The sequence below is a fragment of the Artibeus jamaicensis genome, unplaced genomic scaffold (genome assembly GCF_021234435.1).
Source record: "Artibeus jamaicensis isolate MK-2021 breed Jamaican fruit bat unplaced genomic scaffold, CSHL_Jam_final scaffold_369, whole genome shotgun sequence".
Classification (NCBI taxonomy): domain Eukaryota; kingdom Metazoa; phylum Chordata; class Mammalia; order Chiroptera; family Phyllostomidae; genus Artibeus; species Artibeus jamaicensis.
The window spans coordinates 12059921-12077643 of NW_026522042.1; the positions used below are offsets into that span (position 1 = coordinate 12059921).

The 17723-nt window shown below is 41.5% G+C and overlaps 1 protein-coding gene across 4 annotated transcripts in view; it reads left to right on the forward strand.

The window, feature by feature from the left end:
• Nucleotides 1–17475, forward strand: part of PRLR (prolactin receptor) — a 151190-nt gene extending 133715 nt beyond the window's left edge. For 3 of the 4 annotated variants that reach the window (XM_037129049.2, XM_037129051.2, XM_037129050.2), the window contains 6 exons: nucleotides 524–693; nucleotides 3605–3774; nucleotides 5146–5287; nucleotides 6536–6635; nucleotides 7133–7202; nucleotides 9164–17475. In XM_037129049.2, coding sequence (XP_036984944.2) covers nucleotides 524–693; nucleotides 3605–3774; nucleotides 5146–5287; nucleotides 6536–6635; nucleotides 7133–7202; nucleotides 9164–10165 — 1654 coding nt within the window. In that variant the 3' untranslated portion in view covers nucleotides 10166–17475. Of the gene's footprint in view, nucleotides 1–523; nucleotides 694–3604; nucleotides 3775–5145; nucleotides 5288–6535; nucleotides 6636–7132; nucleotides 7203–8537; nucleotides 8617–9163 lie in introns of all 4 variants that reach the window. The other variant, XM_037129052.2, reaches the window with a different exon arrangement.
• The last annotated feature ends 248 nt before the right edge of the window (nucleotides 17476–17723 follow it).

A 17723-nucleotide genomic window follows, 5' to 3' on the forward strand; every position in this document is an offset into this window, starting at 1 on the left:
ATTGTTCATGCACGTTCATTCCAGTCCACTCTCCTTGGCTGTCAGGTTACATTGATGTCACACTAACCATTCTTGTTATATTAACAATGGCTGGACTGTTTCCAGACAGACCTCATATATGTGCAATAAATGCTGCATTGTGCATGGCCCCTCAGGGCTTATGGGCAGAAGTCACCTGTTTGCTGAGGTGACCCAGTAGCAGCATGATGAGTGTGGTGATGCCTTGGCTATTGAAAGTTCAAGTGCTTATTGGCAGGAGGCACAAGCCACAAAGCCCATAGAAAACTATACGAAGGAAGGCTTGATGAGAGGCAGAGTTATTAAGGCTCTAAAGTGACACATCCACCCCTTTCCCCAGCATTCTCTTCCCTGTCTCACTCCAGTGACATGGGTAAGGCACAGAAGCTTGGCAGCTTCGTTCGTCAGCTCTGATCCCCAAAGTCTAATGGTATTGATCTATTAAGGAAAAACTAGATGCTTTTTACTATCTTCTTACTCACTCCTAATATATAATTTGTTGCAGAGACTCAGTCATTTTTGAGTGTCCAGACTACAGAACCAGCGGCCCCAACTCCTGCTTCTTTAACAAGAGGTACACCTCCATTTGGACAGTGTACATCATCACAGTCAATGCCACAAACCAGATGGGAAGCAGCATCTCCAATCCACATTTTGTGGACGTGGCCTACGTAGGTAAGGAGAAGGGAGATAGGTGAGGAAGTGATTACTCCATTATGAATCTACTAATAATCAAATTCAGTTTGAGTCTTCTTGGCTTATGGAAGAATCACCAAAAAAAAAAAAGAAGATGAATTCACAATATCCTCATCAACTGAGTACTTTAAACCAATTTTTATTGAATCATTCATGACGATAAGGCTGGCACTTGGGCTCCTTGTGTTTCTGTGTTTTCCTTTGATTTTTCTTTCCATCCCCTTGCATCGAATAGGAATGTTCTATTTGTGCTTCTCTTATCAATTCCCCCCTCCAGCCCTCCTCCTGCAACCGTGTCCCTTTCCCCCTTGGCAAGCTGGGATTTCTTTTCTCCTTCCCTGGAGGACAAAGCTATTCCATAGAATAGCACCTCCTAGAAGCTGTCTGCCTCTGTACCCACAGGACTAGCTCCAGCTGCTTGGTCCAAATTTGATTCTCAGTGCACATATACTTCTTAGCACCTGGAGCTCTTCTTTTAAAAATAAAGAATTTGGGGGTGTTAAGAGTGCTACTTGAACAGCAGGCTGAAAGCCATTATCGCAAGTACAATGTTTGGAAACATCATTAGCAAAGCAAAACAAAGTTGACCTGAGAGCTGCCTCTAGCTTCGCATGATTAACATTGGGTTGCAAGGCAATTAGGCATCACTGTAGTGGCCTGTGTGGCTTAGCAGGGATGACAAAGGGAATCCCAGGACAAGAGATGGATTGGCTGGGACCGGGGTCGGCCCTCACATTTGATAATAACCGAAGGAAAAGCTAAGTAGGTTCAAGGTTGCATAAGACTTCCTGATTTACCTAAATCCACCCAACAAAGAAAACTCAGTGAGGAGTCTCAAACATTCACTTTATTGCACTGCCATTCTAGCAGTGGTTGATCCTTAGAAAGCTTCCAATACCAACGGGTTCACACTTGATATATTCTCTACCCCCCTACACCCCCCCCCCAGCAAATCATTGCAAAGAGCATGGAGGGAGAAAGTGAATTTAATCTTAGTTTAAGAAAATCCAAAAGGTAACCCCACTGACAAGCAGGGATACAATGAATTTTGTCATATAATTTTATTTGAGATATGAAGTCTTTAAGATGCTAAATGCCAAGTGATTTCTTCTTCATGGCACTTTCTTCAATCGCCTTGCCCTCAAAAATTAAAATAGTATTGAGGGCAAAACAGTGAAAACAAGAGAAGTTCTAAAATGAGCAACTGCTATGTCACTTGAAAGCAGCGATTTTCAACTAGGGGCTCTTTTGCTGCCCCCCCCCCAGGATATTTGGCAATGGCAGGAGATACTTTTTATCATTGTAGCCCAGGGAGGAGAATGAGGGTATTACTGGCATCTAATGGGCAGAGACCAGAGAGGCTGCTAAGCATCCCACACTCAGAACAGCCCCTCACAGCAAAGGGTCACCTGATCCAAAGTACAAGGAATGCTGAGAAGGCTGTAAAGTATTCACCCTGAACATTTTACATGGATTTTTGTACAATATTTTTATCAGTGGTGTTTCTCAGCATTGTGTTTAAAATTTATATTGAGTAACTGATGTTTCTTTAGTAAGTGCATATAAAATCATCTTTCTTTGTAACATAGTAAAGTAATTTTTTATATTTACTTTGTAACATTTTCTTTGTTACAAAGTAAATATAAAATCATATTTACTTTGTAACATAGAAGCATTGAGATTACTGGCAAATATTCTAACATTCATTTTGTAGGTAATTGTAGGTTAGAAAGTCAAGGGCACTGTAGCTATACTCACTCTTATGTCACCTAATGTGGAAAGTGAGTCGAGAAGGTAGTAATGAAGAGAGAAAAGTGTTACTAAGCAGCAAGACTGAGTAAGGCAAGCTAGCACCCTAGGCACCTCATTCTTAAGGAGGCATCACAGACTTGTACTTGAAGGAATCTGAAAGGAAGTACCTCCTTAATTTTTTTATTGTAGTAAAATACATATAACATAAAATTCACCATTTTAAAGTATGCAATGTAGTGGTCAGAGTTCATTCACAATGTTATGCAGCCATCACCACTAACCACTTCCAGAACACTTTCATGACCCCAGATGGAAACGTACCCATTAAGTAGTTACTCCAGCTAGCCCTCCTTACCCTGGCCCCACTAATCTGCACTCTGTCTCTACAAAGTTGCCCGTTCTGGGCATTTCAGGTATATGGAGTCATACAGCATGTGGCCTTTGTATCTGGCCTCTTTCACTTAGTGCAACATTCTCCAGATTCATCCATGTTATAGTGTGTATCAGTACATACTCTCTCATGATGGCTGAATGGTGTTACATTCTATGGATATTGCGTATCCATCCACTGATGGACATTTGGGTTGTTTACACCTATTGGCTATTGTGAATGGTACTGTTATGAATATTCATGTCTGAGTTTTTGTTTGAACACCTGCCTTCATTTCTATTGGGTATGTTGGCTAGAGCATGAAATTGATGGGTGACATGATAATTTTATGTTTAACCATTTGAGTAACTTCCAGACTTTTCCCCATGGTGTCTGCAGCCTTTTACTTTCCCACCAGCAGTGTATAAGGATTTCCATTTCTTCAACATCCTCCCTTGTTGTTTTTAATTTTTTGAATTCCGACCATCCTAGTGGGTGTGAAATGTTATCTCATTGTGATTTTGACTTGCATTTCCTAAATGACTAATGACACTGAAGTTCTTTCATATCCTTACTGGCCATTAATTCGTCCTTAAACTTTGCACCCTACGCATCTCCCTTACTTCAACCTGATCCCAACTCTACTAACCAGCACCTGACATCAAATACAAGTTGTCTCATAACCATGGTGGAATGAAATGGTAAGTCCTATAGTTCTGTGTTCAAATACCACCTTCAGTGAACACAGGGTTTCTTTCCTATTTTCAGTTGAACCAGAGCCTCCTGTGAACCTGACTTTGCAAATAAAACATCCAGAAGACCAAAAACCGTATCTGTGGATAAAATGGTTTTCACCCAAACGGCCTGACATAAGATCTGGTTGGTTCACACTTCAGTACGAAATTCGATTAAAGCCTGAGAAAGCATCTGAGTGGGAGGTGAGTTGGCCAGAAGCTTTGGGAAGGAGCCATGCCCTTTGGCAAAGGCGAAGAAGCCCTTGCTGTGTGCTGGGAACAGGTCATTTCTCCTAATTATTGGGCTATCATGTTGTCCTCCTGATGCTGATGTGGCCGCCCGGCTGTGGAAGGGCCTTCTCCCCTCTCTTTGGGATTGCTGGGGGTGCATCTTCACAGCTCTCTCAAGGTGAATTCCTTCTTCACACCAAACAAATGCTTCCACCAGGTTTCCAACCTGCCTCCCTCAGGAGACTCTTAGAGCTAGACACCTATGAGAACACTTAAATGGCACTCAGTGGGAGGAGAAAAATCTTAGTGTAACCAGTCAATGGTCTGTGGCATTTTTATTCACTTTAAAATATTTCATTGCGAAGAAATAATACAGTAATTACAGTATGATATTCCACTCTTAAATGCTTTAGTATATGTCTTTTTAAAAAAGGAAACATTTTCAAACATAGCCAAAATAATATTGCACCTAGGAAAATAATAAAAATTCCCTAATGTCATTTAGATAGCCAATTCATATTTTAATTCTCCCACTTGCACCTAAAAAATATCTTTAACAGCTACTTTGTGCAAACTAGGACCACACATTGTGACTGGTTATTATGTTCTTTTAGCCTCAACAGGCTCAGGAGACAAGGCCCCTTGTCCCATAGAATGTCCTACATTTTGCATTTGTCTGATTAGTTCTTAGGGAGGTCATTTAGCTCATTTCTCTGCCCTGTATTTCTTGTAGCCAGCCATTAGCTCTAAAGACTTGATTAGATTCAGGCTGAACAAGTTTGGGCAAGAATATTTCAGAGGCAATATTCTATCGCTTCGTATTGCATCATGTTAAGAGACACAAACTATCTGGTCAACATACCGTGAATGATACTAAAACTGACCCCTGGGCCAGAGAGATCACAACCTGATGCCTTAACTGTAAAGTCACATTTACTTTGTGCACTATTGCTTCAAGAACATAATGCCATCTCATGATGCCTAGTGGATTTCCTTGAGTAATCCTTGAATCAGTTATTTCATTAGGGTTTACAAAATAACGTTTTTACAGTGTTAGTAACTGGTTACCTTCTGTAAAGTAGAATTGGGGAGGCAGAGGGTAGGATGCAGAATATTTGTCTTTCTGAAAGAGAGTCCCAGACTGAGAGATAGAAACCCAGTCAACAGATGTGAGCACCACATTGCAGAGGGGAAGCGGGGGGGCTGGGGGGGCCCAGTGATGACAGCAGGATGTCTGAGCCGGCCCGTCCAGCCTCACTCCTCCAACAGTTTATTATCCGAGAGAAAAGCTCATTTCTCCAGCACACAAGTTGGAGTGACTTTCATTTTCCTTGCTTCTCTTAGGTTCATTTTGCTGGGCAGCAAACACAGTTTAAGGTTTTCAGCTTATATCCAGGAGAGAAATACCTCATCCAGGTTCGCTGCAAGCCTGACCATGGATTCTGGAGTAAGTGGGGCCCAGAGAACTCTATCCAGATACCTGATGGTGAGTGTCTTGACTACCTCTTGCTTATAGCCTTAAATATCTTTTAGAAAAGAATGAATTTAGTAAATTTGCATGACTACTAAGAAAGGATTTTGAGCCTCAGTCAGAGGAATGAGTAGGAGGGGTTTATCACCTCTCCACCCAACCCAAAGAGGTTTGGGAGGGCGGCAGTGCCCCCAGGTTACTATCAGCAAGGACTGGGGTCTAGAGTGAAGTTGCAGACACGGGCTTGGTGTGTCTCAGGAGGCTTGATACTCATTCTACCCTCCCCACCTGCCCCATTCCTGTCATTGAGTCAAGGTCATCAGCTAGTTCTCCTAGAATTTGGAAGGTGATATCCCATTTTAAAGGCATGAACTGAACTGATTTTCAGTCTCTGATGTCAATTACATGGTGGTCTCTCAGTCAAGGCACAGTATGAGAGGGGCACTCAGTTCTAACTGTCATTGAACATGGTGGCTTACACCCCACAAGAGAATGCTTCATCTCGCATTTCTAACATACTTCATGGTTTGCAAAGTCTTCACCTTGTTTGGTTCTCCCAACCCTCTCAAGTATTCAGCGAGACTATAACTGCCATTAAGAACTATAAGCAAGGGAACTGAAGTTCTCTGCAGTTAGAAGTCTTGCCCAAAATGAAATAGCAAAGCCTAGTGCTTGTGACAACTTGCCTGGCCAGAGTATCAGGGTTTGCATTGGTTTGTCACGCTGGAAAGAGCCATGAACTATGGGTCATAAGGCTGGCATGCATCCTGTTCAGCCCTGGTTCTTACTAACTAAGAGCACAGAGTCTAGAGGCAGAAAAGGCTTGAATTCAAATCCCAGACTACAACTTTATGGTTACATGCCAATGGGTAATCACTCTCTGAGTCTCATCTTTATATACAAGGCAATGTATATAAAGAACTTAACATTATTGATGGCTTTTCGTAAGAACTTAGTACATAACCTGTCATCATTACTACAATTGATCGTGTGATCTTAAGTTGCCTCTTAAAGTACCAAAGAAAATAACATGTAAAAGAATTTTGGAAAACTGCACTTTAAAATATACTTGCAACACATTCAAATTTAATAACATTGGAAAAATTAACCCATGGTCAATATTACTCTGGATCGCAGTTCAAGTCAAGAGAGGTGTAGGCAGGGGGGGACTTGGGTTCAAAAGTTTCCTTCATTAGTTTTGTTTGTTTGCTTGCATTTAATGATACTGTACGTGATCAAAGCTTTCTGACTGTTTCTTTTTAGATTTCACCAGTACAGATACCACCATGTGGATCTTCGTGGCTGTTCTGTCTGTTATCGTCTGTTTGATTGTGGTCTGGACAGTGGCTTTAAAGGGCTATAGGTACTTCACTGTCTATCAACTTTCCTCCCAATCCTGGTTGTCAGGGGTGATAATTCTCTAAAAAGCCAATACAGAGATGATGGAAATATACAGATAATTCAAGCACTTGATTTTAGCCATTAGTTGCAGTGCAGTCAATCCATTTTAAAGTCTTTTATTAGTGCTAATAAACGTCACAGAATGAACTCCTTTGAAGGTGGTGCTCTTTCCATCAGACTGAATCTCACAGTTGGGAAATAGTAAGATCCTGTCAAGAACAGCTAAAATCAAGAGAAGGGGAGTATGCAAATAATACAAATCAGCCTCCTCAGTGAGCTGGAGCTAATGTTGGCACTGGCCTCTATAACTATTGTCTTCACTGTTGCTTGTCAGTTTCAGGTAGCCACAGATATTTAACTCCTACCTACCTTAGTCCACGTAGCAGATAATACCAATCTTTTAGAAATTGCAAAGTGAGGAAATGAGTTATTTATCCTCTCCCACAAATTATTTTATAGCATGATGACCTGCATCTTTCCACCTGTTCCTGGACCAAAAATAAAAGGATTTGATACTCATCTGCTGGAGGTAAGAGCCAGAGAGGGAGAATGTGTCATGATTGGTGATGTCTACCTCTACACATGCACACACAATCCCACCAGTTCAGCCGGCCACACGCTCCTCCTTTGTAGAGAAATATATGTGAGGCATGCACATACTTATGAGGAGACATCAAATGTCAGAAGGAAAAGAGAGAAAGCCAGGAAAACAGGGGAGCACCTGCTAGTACTTGTAGCTTCACCAGTCTATTTAAAAGCACGGATATGAATCTTGTGGTCCAATGATCTGTTTTTGAAAAGGTGAATCTTTTGTTAAATACAAAAGAAGGACTTATGACCCCCACCCCCATCGTGCTTTGGTGAGAGCTTCCATCGGGCCAGAGTAACAGAATACTCTGCTGCTGCTGTTGCCTGTTGGAGCGCTCGGTGAGGCTGGGTCAGCACAGTGGGCTGGTGTTGGCCGGGGCCCAGTTAGGCTGATTCAGGTGGGAATTACATTTAGGTGTTTTGAATGGAAAAAGAGGTTAGAACATTCTAAATTTCTGTGCAGGTTGAAATATGGACTTTCAGTTTGACCTTAAGTTTAAGGCCGATAGTTGTAAAAGCAGTTACCTGTGCATTAGATCAACTGACCCAGCCACCACAAGACTAACAGTCTAAGAATGTGAAAAGAGAGTCCCCAGGAATTTGTCTTGACTGCATTCACGTTGACTGCAACTATAGTATCGGGGCCTAGGACCTTGGAATTTGGGCTTCTGGTGCAATGCTCTTACACCAGTATCCTTGAAAGAACCAGCCTGTACATCTCAAGTAACTAAATTAAGTACAGTCTACTCAACCTCATAGCCACAGAGACTTAATTATAAGCTAATTGCTTTTTGCATCAGAGAAAAAAGTTTTTGTTTTCTCGGTCACATTACCTCCAATCCTTGAAAGAACCCTCCTGTATGGCATTATTATTCCCATTTTACAGATGGAGAAACTGAGGGTCATTGAGTAGCTGGTGTCAAAGTCAATACCCTTTAATGAGTGATAAAGCTAAGATTTAGGCAACAGTACCTGACTTAAGTCAGAGGATCAGGAAGAAGAGTGGAAAGTAAGAAGGGAAGGCAGGAGGAAGAGTGAGAGAGAAGGAAAAGGAAGAGGGAGAGGAAGAGCAGGCGGAGAAAATGTGTATTGGCAGGAAGAGAGGGGGAGGAGGTAGAGGAAATGCAAAAGAGGCAGAGAAAAGTCGGATCAGAGAAGGGATGGGGAGGAAGGGAGACACTGGAAGAAGAAGAGTTGAGAGGGGAAAGAAGGGAGATGTTGGAGGAAAAGAGTTGAGGGGACAAGAAAGAAACGAGATGCAACTTATTGTTTCCAGATTCCAGTAAGTAGCAGAGAAGGTGAGGAGTCCAGGAACCAGATGTCAGAGCCACTGAATCCCAAAGAGCTGAACAGATGTATGAGCACATTGGTTCTATAATTTCTTTCTTTTTTATTATTTATTGATTTTTTAAGGGAGAGAAAGAGAATCATTGATTTGTTGTTCTACTTATTTATGCTTTCATTGGTTGCTTCTTGCATGTGCTCTGACTGGGGATCAAACCCACCACCTTGACATAAAAGGACAAAGCTCTAACCACCTGAGCAACCTGGCCAGGGCCTGAGTGTGGTGGTTTTAGATGTTGCAAAAACCTTTCTTGTTAAATAGTTACATGTTTTTTTATCTGTGCATATACTACTTGCCCATTAAATTCATGATCATTACTAGTTAGAGAGAGACAAAGTTAAAATCATAAATTGACTTGAAGAAAATATAAGATGAATAAGTATTCTAGGAGGTGATTATAGATGGCCCTGCACACAAATGTTGAAAGTTTGGGGAATTCTGCTAGGCTCTTACCACACCCACCCGCCCATGGTCATGAACATGGGCTAGACTTTGATGCTGATCTGGAATGTCGTAAAGCTAAGGGCCTTTTCTCCTTGTCTGTGTTCTATTCAAAGGGCAAGTCTGAAGAACTACTGAGTGCCCTGGGATGCCAAGACTTCCCTTCTGACTGTGAGGACTTGCTGGTGGAGCTTTTGGAAGTCGTTGACAGTGAGAACCAGCAGCTGATGCCAGCCAATTCAAAAGAACACTCGGATCAAGGTGTGATGAAGCCCAAACACCTGGGTCCCAGCAGGGACTCTGGCCTGGGCAGCTGTGACAGCGTTTCACTTTTGTCTGAAAAGTGTAAGGAACCCCAGGAAAACCTATCTACTCCCCACACTCCTGAGGGCATCAAGAAACCAGAGAGCTCTGAAACAAACGGTACCTGCACCTGGGTCCCTCAGAACACGGGCTTGGAAAGCAAAATCCCCTATTCCTACGCCAGTGGACCCAGATCTTCAACATGGCCTTCATCACAGCTGCCCAGCCAGCAGGAAGCCATGGCTTCTTACCACAACATTGCCGATGTGTGTAAGCTGGCCATGGGCACGCCGGGTGCGCTGGCCACTTGGCCGGACAAATCAGAAAATCATGCTTTACAATCCTTGGAAACCACTGAGCCTGGAGGGGAGGAAAAGGCGGCAGAGCAGAGGGCGACAGAAAGCTTTCATTCTGAGACTGACCCAGACACCCCACTGCAGCCTGCCCCCTTTATCTCCGTGAAACCCTTGGATTACGTGGCGATTCACAAGATCAGCAAAGATGGAGCATTATCATTGCTCCCCAAAAAAGAGAACAGCAACCAGACAGAGAAGCTTGGTGAGCCTTCAACCAGTAGGGAGTACACTAAGGTGTCCAGCGTGATAGAGAACAAAATCCTGGTGTTAGTGCCGGATCCACGTGCTCCAAACCTGCCTTCCTTTGAAGAGCCAGCCGAGGAACCTCTGCCATCCTTGCAAGAGAATCAAGGCGAGAAAGATGTGGCCTCCTACACCAGGGCACCGAGCAGCTTCGGTCTCCAGCTGGCGGGGTCTGAGTACCTAGACCCCATGTGCTTAAAGCACTCTTTTCAGTGACGGCTTAATTAATGGAATGATTGGTTAAAAATGTGATTTTTTTTCTTCAGGTAATACTACAGCGTTCATGCCATGTCCTCTGCTAGAGAAGGTTCGAGAATGGGGTGAGGATGACACAGCTAAAGACCCCCGGTTCACTCCTTTCCATGCTCCGCATTCAACCAGTTGCCTCTTTCCCCAACAGCTGATTCCAGAACAGAGCGTTTTGTTCCTGTGATTTGTGGATTTACTTTTTGCCATTAGTTATAAAATTGCATGTTCCACGGCATAAAAACACATTGCTTAGTAATCTTGAGGGACAGTGCTAGCAGTTATAGCCTCTGGGAAAGGCTTTGACGGTGTGGTACCTGATGGGGCACTGGAATAATCCAACTAGTGTAGCACAGGAAGGTGATAGACAAGGGCATTGCCATGAAAACCGCTTCTGGAAACCAACTGCTTAACCATTGCCCACCTCTCTCATTTGGTTAGTAGCAGCCAAACCCAGCACATTTATAGAAAGGATGCATTCCAGAACACCTCACAACACTGTTTACATCACTTCCTATTACCTTAGTGACAAATTGCTGATATGCAAGTTAAAGTTATGCCACTCTTTTTTTCTTAATTGACTGAATTTTTTAAGCACGCATCACCCGCTTCCCATGGTATTTTATTCTAAAGCCTCTGGAGAATATAGTTTTGGAGAGTGAAATTTTCTTACACAAGAGGCAAGTGAGTGTGATGCGGTGAATCCTCCTAAAATGTTTTCCTGCTTCATTTCAGTACGATAGATCATTTATCATATACCCTAGTCTTCTCTTAGTGAAGAAAAAAATCCCCCAAAACTAACTTTAATTTAAAAGACAATCATAGCAGCATGCTCATGGAGAGACTGCCTTACTGTACATAAAAATCTACTTTAATACAAACCCAGACATTCGACAATGTATTTTTGAAGACTATTTTTCTACCACTTAGGCAAAATAAAAGAGTATTTTCTATCTTCCCAGCACAACTGTTTACGTATTCAGTGAGCCCAGTATTTTCTGCTAGGAGGCTGTAGTGGGGATTTACAGCACATAATAGTGTACACAGTCCCTGTCTGTGGAGTAAATGCCACATCGACCAAACTCCACCGGGGAGTGTGAAGTGCATGACAACATTCAGTCTGCAATACAGCATAGTATCATTTTATCTGAGTCTTTTATCTCCAGGATGCATTAAACCACAATCACCAAACTAGAGTTTTAGGGGCTCTCCATAGACAGAAATGAATACTTCTTTTGGGACCTAGGGCTAATCTAGGGTTTCTGCTCTTCTCTGGGCAAATATTCATGAAGCCACTCTAAAAAGGAGAAGGGTGGCATCTAACATACAGTTTTAGAGAGAGGGGATTGCTTTTGCTTTGTTTTTCTGAAAAGTCTTGGCAGCAAAGATGTTTCAAGCAAAGTTATGAGTTAGTGTCTCTCTGGAGTAGATCCATGTGCAGAATCTTGGCAGAAGCAGAGCCACCACTCATGTCAGAAGTGTCCAAATACAAGTCTTAAGAAACAGCCTCTGTGGAGTGGTGGGAACAGCTACAAAAGCCAGGGTATGGTAGTAATAGTCCCGAGTCAGTTCCAAGGGCAGGATCCCCCCATCCCCACCCCAGAGGGGTCAAAAGCCTGGCTCTCCACTTCAAAGACAGCATCCATGACTCATGACTGCCTCCCTCTAATTTTTTTTATTTCACCTGATGCAAGTCCTTTCCTTATGTCCAAACAGTGACAGTGCTTCCAGAATTACAAAAGAATGGGTCTGAGGCTTTATTCTCCCAATATATAAACATCGTAAGAGTAAGGGAACATTTGAAAAAGTTGTCCCAGTTCATTCAATCCCCTAGATCCTGGCTACTCAAAGTCTGGTCTGAGGACCAGCTGCGTCATCATCACCTGGGTGCTGCATGGAAATGCAGATTTTGAGCCTCCCAGCCCCAGACCTACAGACTGAGAATCTGCCCTGAACTAGGTTCCTGGATGACACCTTTGGGTAGTGAAGTTCAAGAAGGACTGCCCTAGACGAGCATTTCCACTAAAGGTTATTTTGGCGCATGGTAATACCTCTCTTGGAAAGTACAAGTCAAGTCTGTTTGACTTAACTGAACAACACTGTATGTAAGGAAAAAGCATAATTTTTAAAAATCTAATTAGTCCTAACTGGTGTGGTTCAGTCAGTTGGGTGTCATTCTGCAAAGCGAAACTTTACCAGTTCAATTCCTAGTCAGGGCACATGTCCTCTCTTTCTTCCTCCCTTCCCCTCTCTCTAAAAACAAATAAATTAAAAATTTTTTAATCTATTAGTAGTTTAAGATTCACATAATGGTAGAGAACGACCTTCAAAAGTACATACAGCTTCCAAGAGAGAGAGATAGGGGACATAGTCCACCTTGAGCAGCCCTGACCCAAAACTCCGCCCTTCAAAGTCAAATTTCTCCCAAATAGTCCACCATTCTCCAAGATGTGTAGCAATCACTCTGCTAGCTTGAAAATTAAAAAATAATCTCATTTTGGCATACATGAGCAAAAAAGTATGGCCAATGACTCAACTTGAACTAAATCCCGAAAGAAAAAATAACACCAACTAGCCATTCATTAAGCCAAGCCAAGCCAAGCCATTTCTTGGTCAGTTAGCATTCTATATTTGAATTAATTGTTTTTCATGGGTAGAATATTTTTTAACCAAGGAAATATCTAGTCAAATGGAAGGATGCAGACTGAAGGTCAGGAGCCCCAGGTTCTAGTCCTAACTTTGTCCTCTAACACAGAACAATTCCCTTCTCTGGGCCTCTGTCTCCTCTGAAGGATATATTGGGCCAAAACAATTTCTAACGTCCTTCTGATCTCTATAGCATTGATTCCATGACTCACTGAATACTTTCTAGCCAAGATCATTTAACCAATGCCTTGTATCTTACTTAAGCTAATAAGTAATTGCCTTTCATCATCGAAATACAAGTACTCTTCTGTGATGTGCTTTTTGTATTTCCTTTTAAATCACCAGCTCCAATTGGTCCTAACATATTACACATGCATTTTAAAATTATGTAGGTACAGAATCATAGTCTAAGATTATATACAAATATGTGTGTAGAGGGAAGAGGCATGAGATTTTTTTTTAAAAAAGACATTAAGTGTGGTTCTAATTTTTAGAAAAATAGTCTTGTGCTGAATCAAGCCATGCTTATTCCTTGCCCAGTCCAGCAGCCCCAAGTTTCTTTTCTTACATCTGGATGTTGAGTCTATTCTTGTTCTTGTTTTTGTTTTGTTTTCTGCCTCTTGGATTGCCAACCAACACTGGATAGTTGGTTTCAAGAGCTTTATGCTCTGAATCACAATAAGTCCTATTTTTATAAACAAACACCTAAGTACTCATATTACAAAGCACATGGAAACAGGATAGCCAATGGGTGATTTATGGAAGCTTATGACCCAAACTGCAGAATGTCCTGAGGTCATCTTTGATGAATGGGGATTAGGCACCTCACCGTGAGCATATGTTCCTATCAGCCTCATCACTGACCTTTACCTTCTTTCTCCTAAGTGCCTAAGGCCAATCCTGGTAGTCAGTTGTGGACGAGAAACTTGTTTCCACTGGTTTAGTCCACAGTGGGCAGTCCTTAGCACCTGTAAATGATGGGGGAGTTGAACTCCTTTTCCTGTAGGGGCCCAACGGAATCAGAGAACACTATCAGTTAACAAGCAGCTGGAGGCTGCAGAGGGGATCCAGCTGCTTGCCACTGCCCTCACTGTCACAGAGAGGTGGCCCTGCCTTCAGTAACACTCCTGTCTCCTTAGAGTAGATGAGAAAGAAATGGATTCGTAGGTGTTTTACAAAGTGCCTTTCTTTATTTTTATAAATTTTTTAAAGTTTCCTTTTTACAAAGAAGTGGTGTATTGATTGGAAAGTAAATTTTCTTTTTTTAATGTCAAAGAATGGAGAAGTCAGAAAGGGAAAGATGCAATGGTCTAAGGTCCAGCCAGCACCTGTTTGGCAGATTTTTACATTTATTGTTTAACTGAATTATGACAGAGCTGATGTGAATAGTGTGATTTACTTTGGTAAGAAATTGACTCTTGCTGGGGTTTGGGGATCAGCCTGCCACCCCCAGACCTCAATTTACAAACATATGGACGCACACGTGAATGCTTGGAAGTGTGTGCCTGGGCCAGAAGAGGACAGTGTACACACCACGGAACTTTGCACACATGTGGAAAATGTAAATGACTCTGGATTACTACCCCAGCATGGGCTACTGTGGATTTGCCTTGGATGAAAGAAGCATGTGTATGTCAGTGAACAAATTTCTTTTACTGCCTTTTCAGCTCAAGCACAGTTGTGTTCTTGCTCAGGTGGTGGGCTGAACATTCGATTTCCAGGTCTGGGTCCCACTGCTGCCACCGAACAGGCTGTGGGATTCAATGCGAGTCCTTTACACTCCCTATTAAATAAGTGGATTGGCCTCCAATGTTTCAAAGACCTCTCACAACCCTAACCATCTTTGATTTCATGATCTAAGTGAAATCTAGGGTTTCTAGTCAAAGGCCCAACTACAGCCAGAAAAGTTTGTTGATGTGCCCTTAACCTGAAGCAATGAACGGTGTGGCTATGGCGAAGCTTGACAGAAACACCGAGATCCATCCCTCCAAATCAGGCTGATTGGATTTAACATCCTTGCCTCTCCTCTTCTTAGCTGTCTTTACTGGCGGGCTCTTTATTCCATCACTCCAGGGCCTGTATTTGTCCTAAGAGTGACTGATGGCTGTACCAACAATAGGAACTGAAAAAATTATTTCTAAACGGTGACTATGGCTCTACAATGGAGAAGACTGAGTCATGGTAAATCAGCCACATGGACATCCAAGCCCAGGCTGAGGGTCACGAGTTACCTAATTTGGAGCTGTGCATGCTTAGAGATTCTAGCTCTATTCATGAATTACTTAATTAATTCAAAGGCCATTAACGGATCCAAGCAACACTGATAAAACTTAAAAATACAGAATGACTGCTTGCGAGTACGTGATCTAACCAGGTGTTCCCTGTTGGATAAATTGAGCAGAAGCTCTCTTCCAGACTTGTGTCTTTCAGGAAGGTGATTTGGGGTTTGAGACCCTCATGGTATCTCTTTCAAAGAAAGGAAAAAGATAGAAAGGTAGAAAATAGAAAGGACATTTCCAGGAGGTTGGGCATCTCGGAATTCCATAAAATGCTAAGAGTAGCCTGCTGAACCCAAATTTTAGGAGACCTGGTGAATCTGCAATTTAGTCAGTGTTCTAAGTCATGGCTGAGAGATCTACGTAACCCACAACAGCATGTGCCCAGTCCTGTTCTGTCCACGTCAGTTCTTTTGCTTCATGCTTGGATTTTAAGTCAGGAAGAACTGAGACATGTAAAATGGAAAAACATCTTTCATTTACGTGGTTGTGGCCAATGAATAGAGAGAATCTTGGAGAGTCTCAGTCTATTAGTTAATTTTTACCTACTTCTGATTAGAAAGAAAAGGACAATTAACTCCCAAACTTTGGCTACTGAAGTAGAAATATCCAATATAACCTTTAATAGTGATCAAATTTGCTTCACCGGGATAAACTTCAAAACACAGTCTGAACTTTCCCATACAAATCTCTCAAGTCCTGAGGGGGGGAAAAATCTTTTTGTTTTCCTACCTGAAATTGAAAAACTACATGGCAGAGATAACCTCTGACAAGTTATTTGCTTTATAAAATTCCTCATGAAATGATTTTGAGTTTTTCAGAGTAACTACCTCCCCTTCTTATCCTGGTGTCTTTTCTTCAAAGCTGCTTGTTGTTGAGAACAAAGGATGTCGCGTCTTGTGCTTTGACTATTTTCAGTGGCACGTTTGTCCTCTTTACCCTGTGACATTCCTGACTTTAAAGTAACTGTTATATTTATATTATATTGCTTTTTGTGGTTCAAAAACTACATGACACATTGAAATATATGATCATGCCTCATATTGTGAAACTCACATAAAACAAATGAAGATAATTATTTAATGACTTACAATCTATTCATATGTGGTTACAGTATGATCGTGTCTATGTCTGTAAGACAAAACTGAAGGAAATACATAATCATAGAATTCTGTTGAAGCCGTGAATGTACTAATTTTTTTCTAAACTTTGTCTAGAATTAGTGTAATGTGCCAATTGTACAGCTGATCTGGGTGTCAAGTGTTCAAAGTACAATCAATGATTGTTTGAAAGCCAACCACCCCCTCAGCTTTGCTTCATGTAACCTCTGATACTTCTTGAGTGTTATTTGCATTATGAGGTTTGCTTTTGCGGTTGATCATTCATTTTTAAAAATGTGAGAGTCTCATGTGGAAACCAAAGCAATCTAGAACCAGCCTGTTGAGTGAGCTGTGTCCTCTGAAAAGCCATATTGAAGTAAAGACTATGTAATAGCATAAGGTTTCATATTTTCAAAGCTACCACTACCTCTGCTTTTTCTCTTTTCTAGAAAATGCCAAGCAAAACTTCAACATTAAGTGGGAAGTTAGATGTGATTGTCACAAGAGTTGTTGGATGGGTTTGTTTGTTTGTTTGTTTGTTTGTTTCACATGAGAATACATCTTTTAGTTTACCACTTTGTAGGTTTATGCTAGGTTGTCTCAATAGCCATTTTTACATTTAATAAAAACTGGATGATGAATGAGGACTGGAAAGAAGACATGGTAAGTCACCAATGAAAACCCACAAAACCAGAGTGCAGATTATTTTCCTAACTCTAAATTACTCATTGCCCACAATGATGGTATCTCTCGCAATTTGATTTCTCTCATCTCACCTCGAAATACATCTTTTCCTGATTTGATTTTAGACAACATATATATTGATAGGAGAAAAATTAATCATATATCAGAAATAATTTTATTTTGATTTATAAAATTTATTTCTACATGTACTTATTATAATGCCATTCTTTTCTTTTTAGCCTTAAAGAATTAGAGAGGACCATAGTCGTCCAATTTATGTTGCATTTTTAATCCTGTAATTCTTTGGTTACTGCGTGTTGTGCCTTCTGTTTGCCACGCGTTTGTTTGTCTCCTTCCTTTCTGAGGAGGTGGTGCAGACAGTGACACCTTTGTCAGTAGTGTGGGAGATTATGCTAACTGCTGTTATCATGATATCTTCATGTTTGCTGCACGCCAAAAACAGCGCTTGACAAACAAATCTTCGATGTCCCTGTACAATACGGTCATTCTATTTCTATTCCTGTTATGCAAAATTCTCAGCTCAGTGCCTGGCTCAATAAATGTATTTCCCTTGCCTACCCTCCTGTATTTTTTTTATTTCGTGTGGAAATGAGCAGGATAACATGTGCATGGTTGAAACAATTTTCTTGAAGACTTTTTGCTGCAAAAGAATTCATTATCCAGAAATTATCTGTGTAAGTTGAACTAAAACCATGTTCCGCCTTTACTTTCTTCATTCCCTACAACTGCAAACATAATTGCCCCCTTTAGCCATCCCCTTCACACAAAAAGCTGCTGAGACTAAAATGAGATGGAACTATG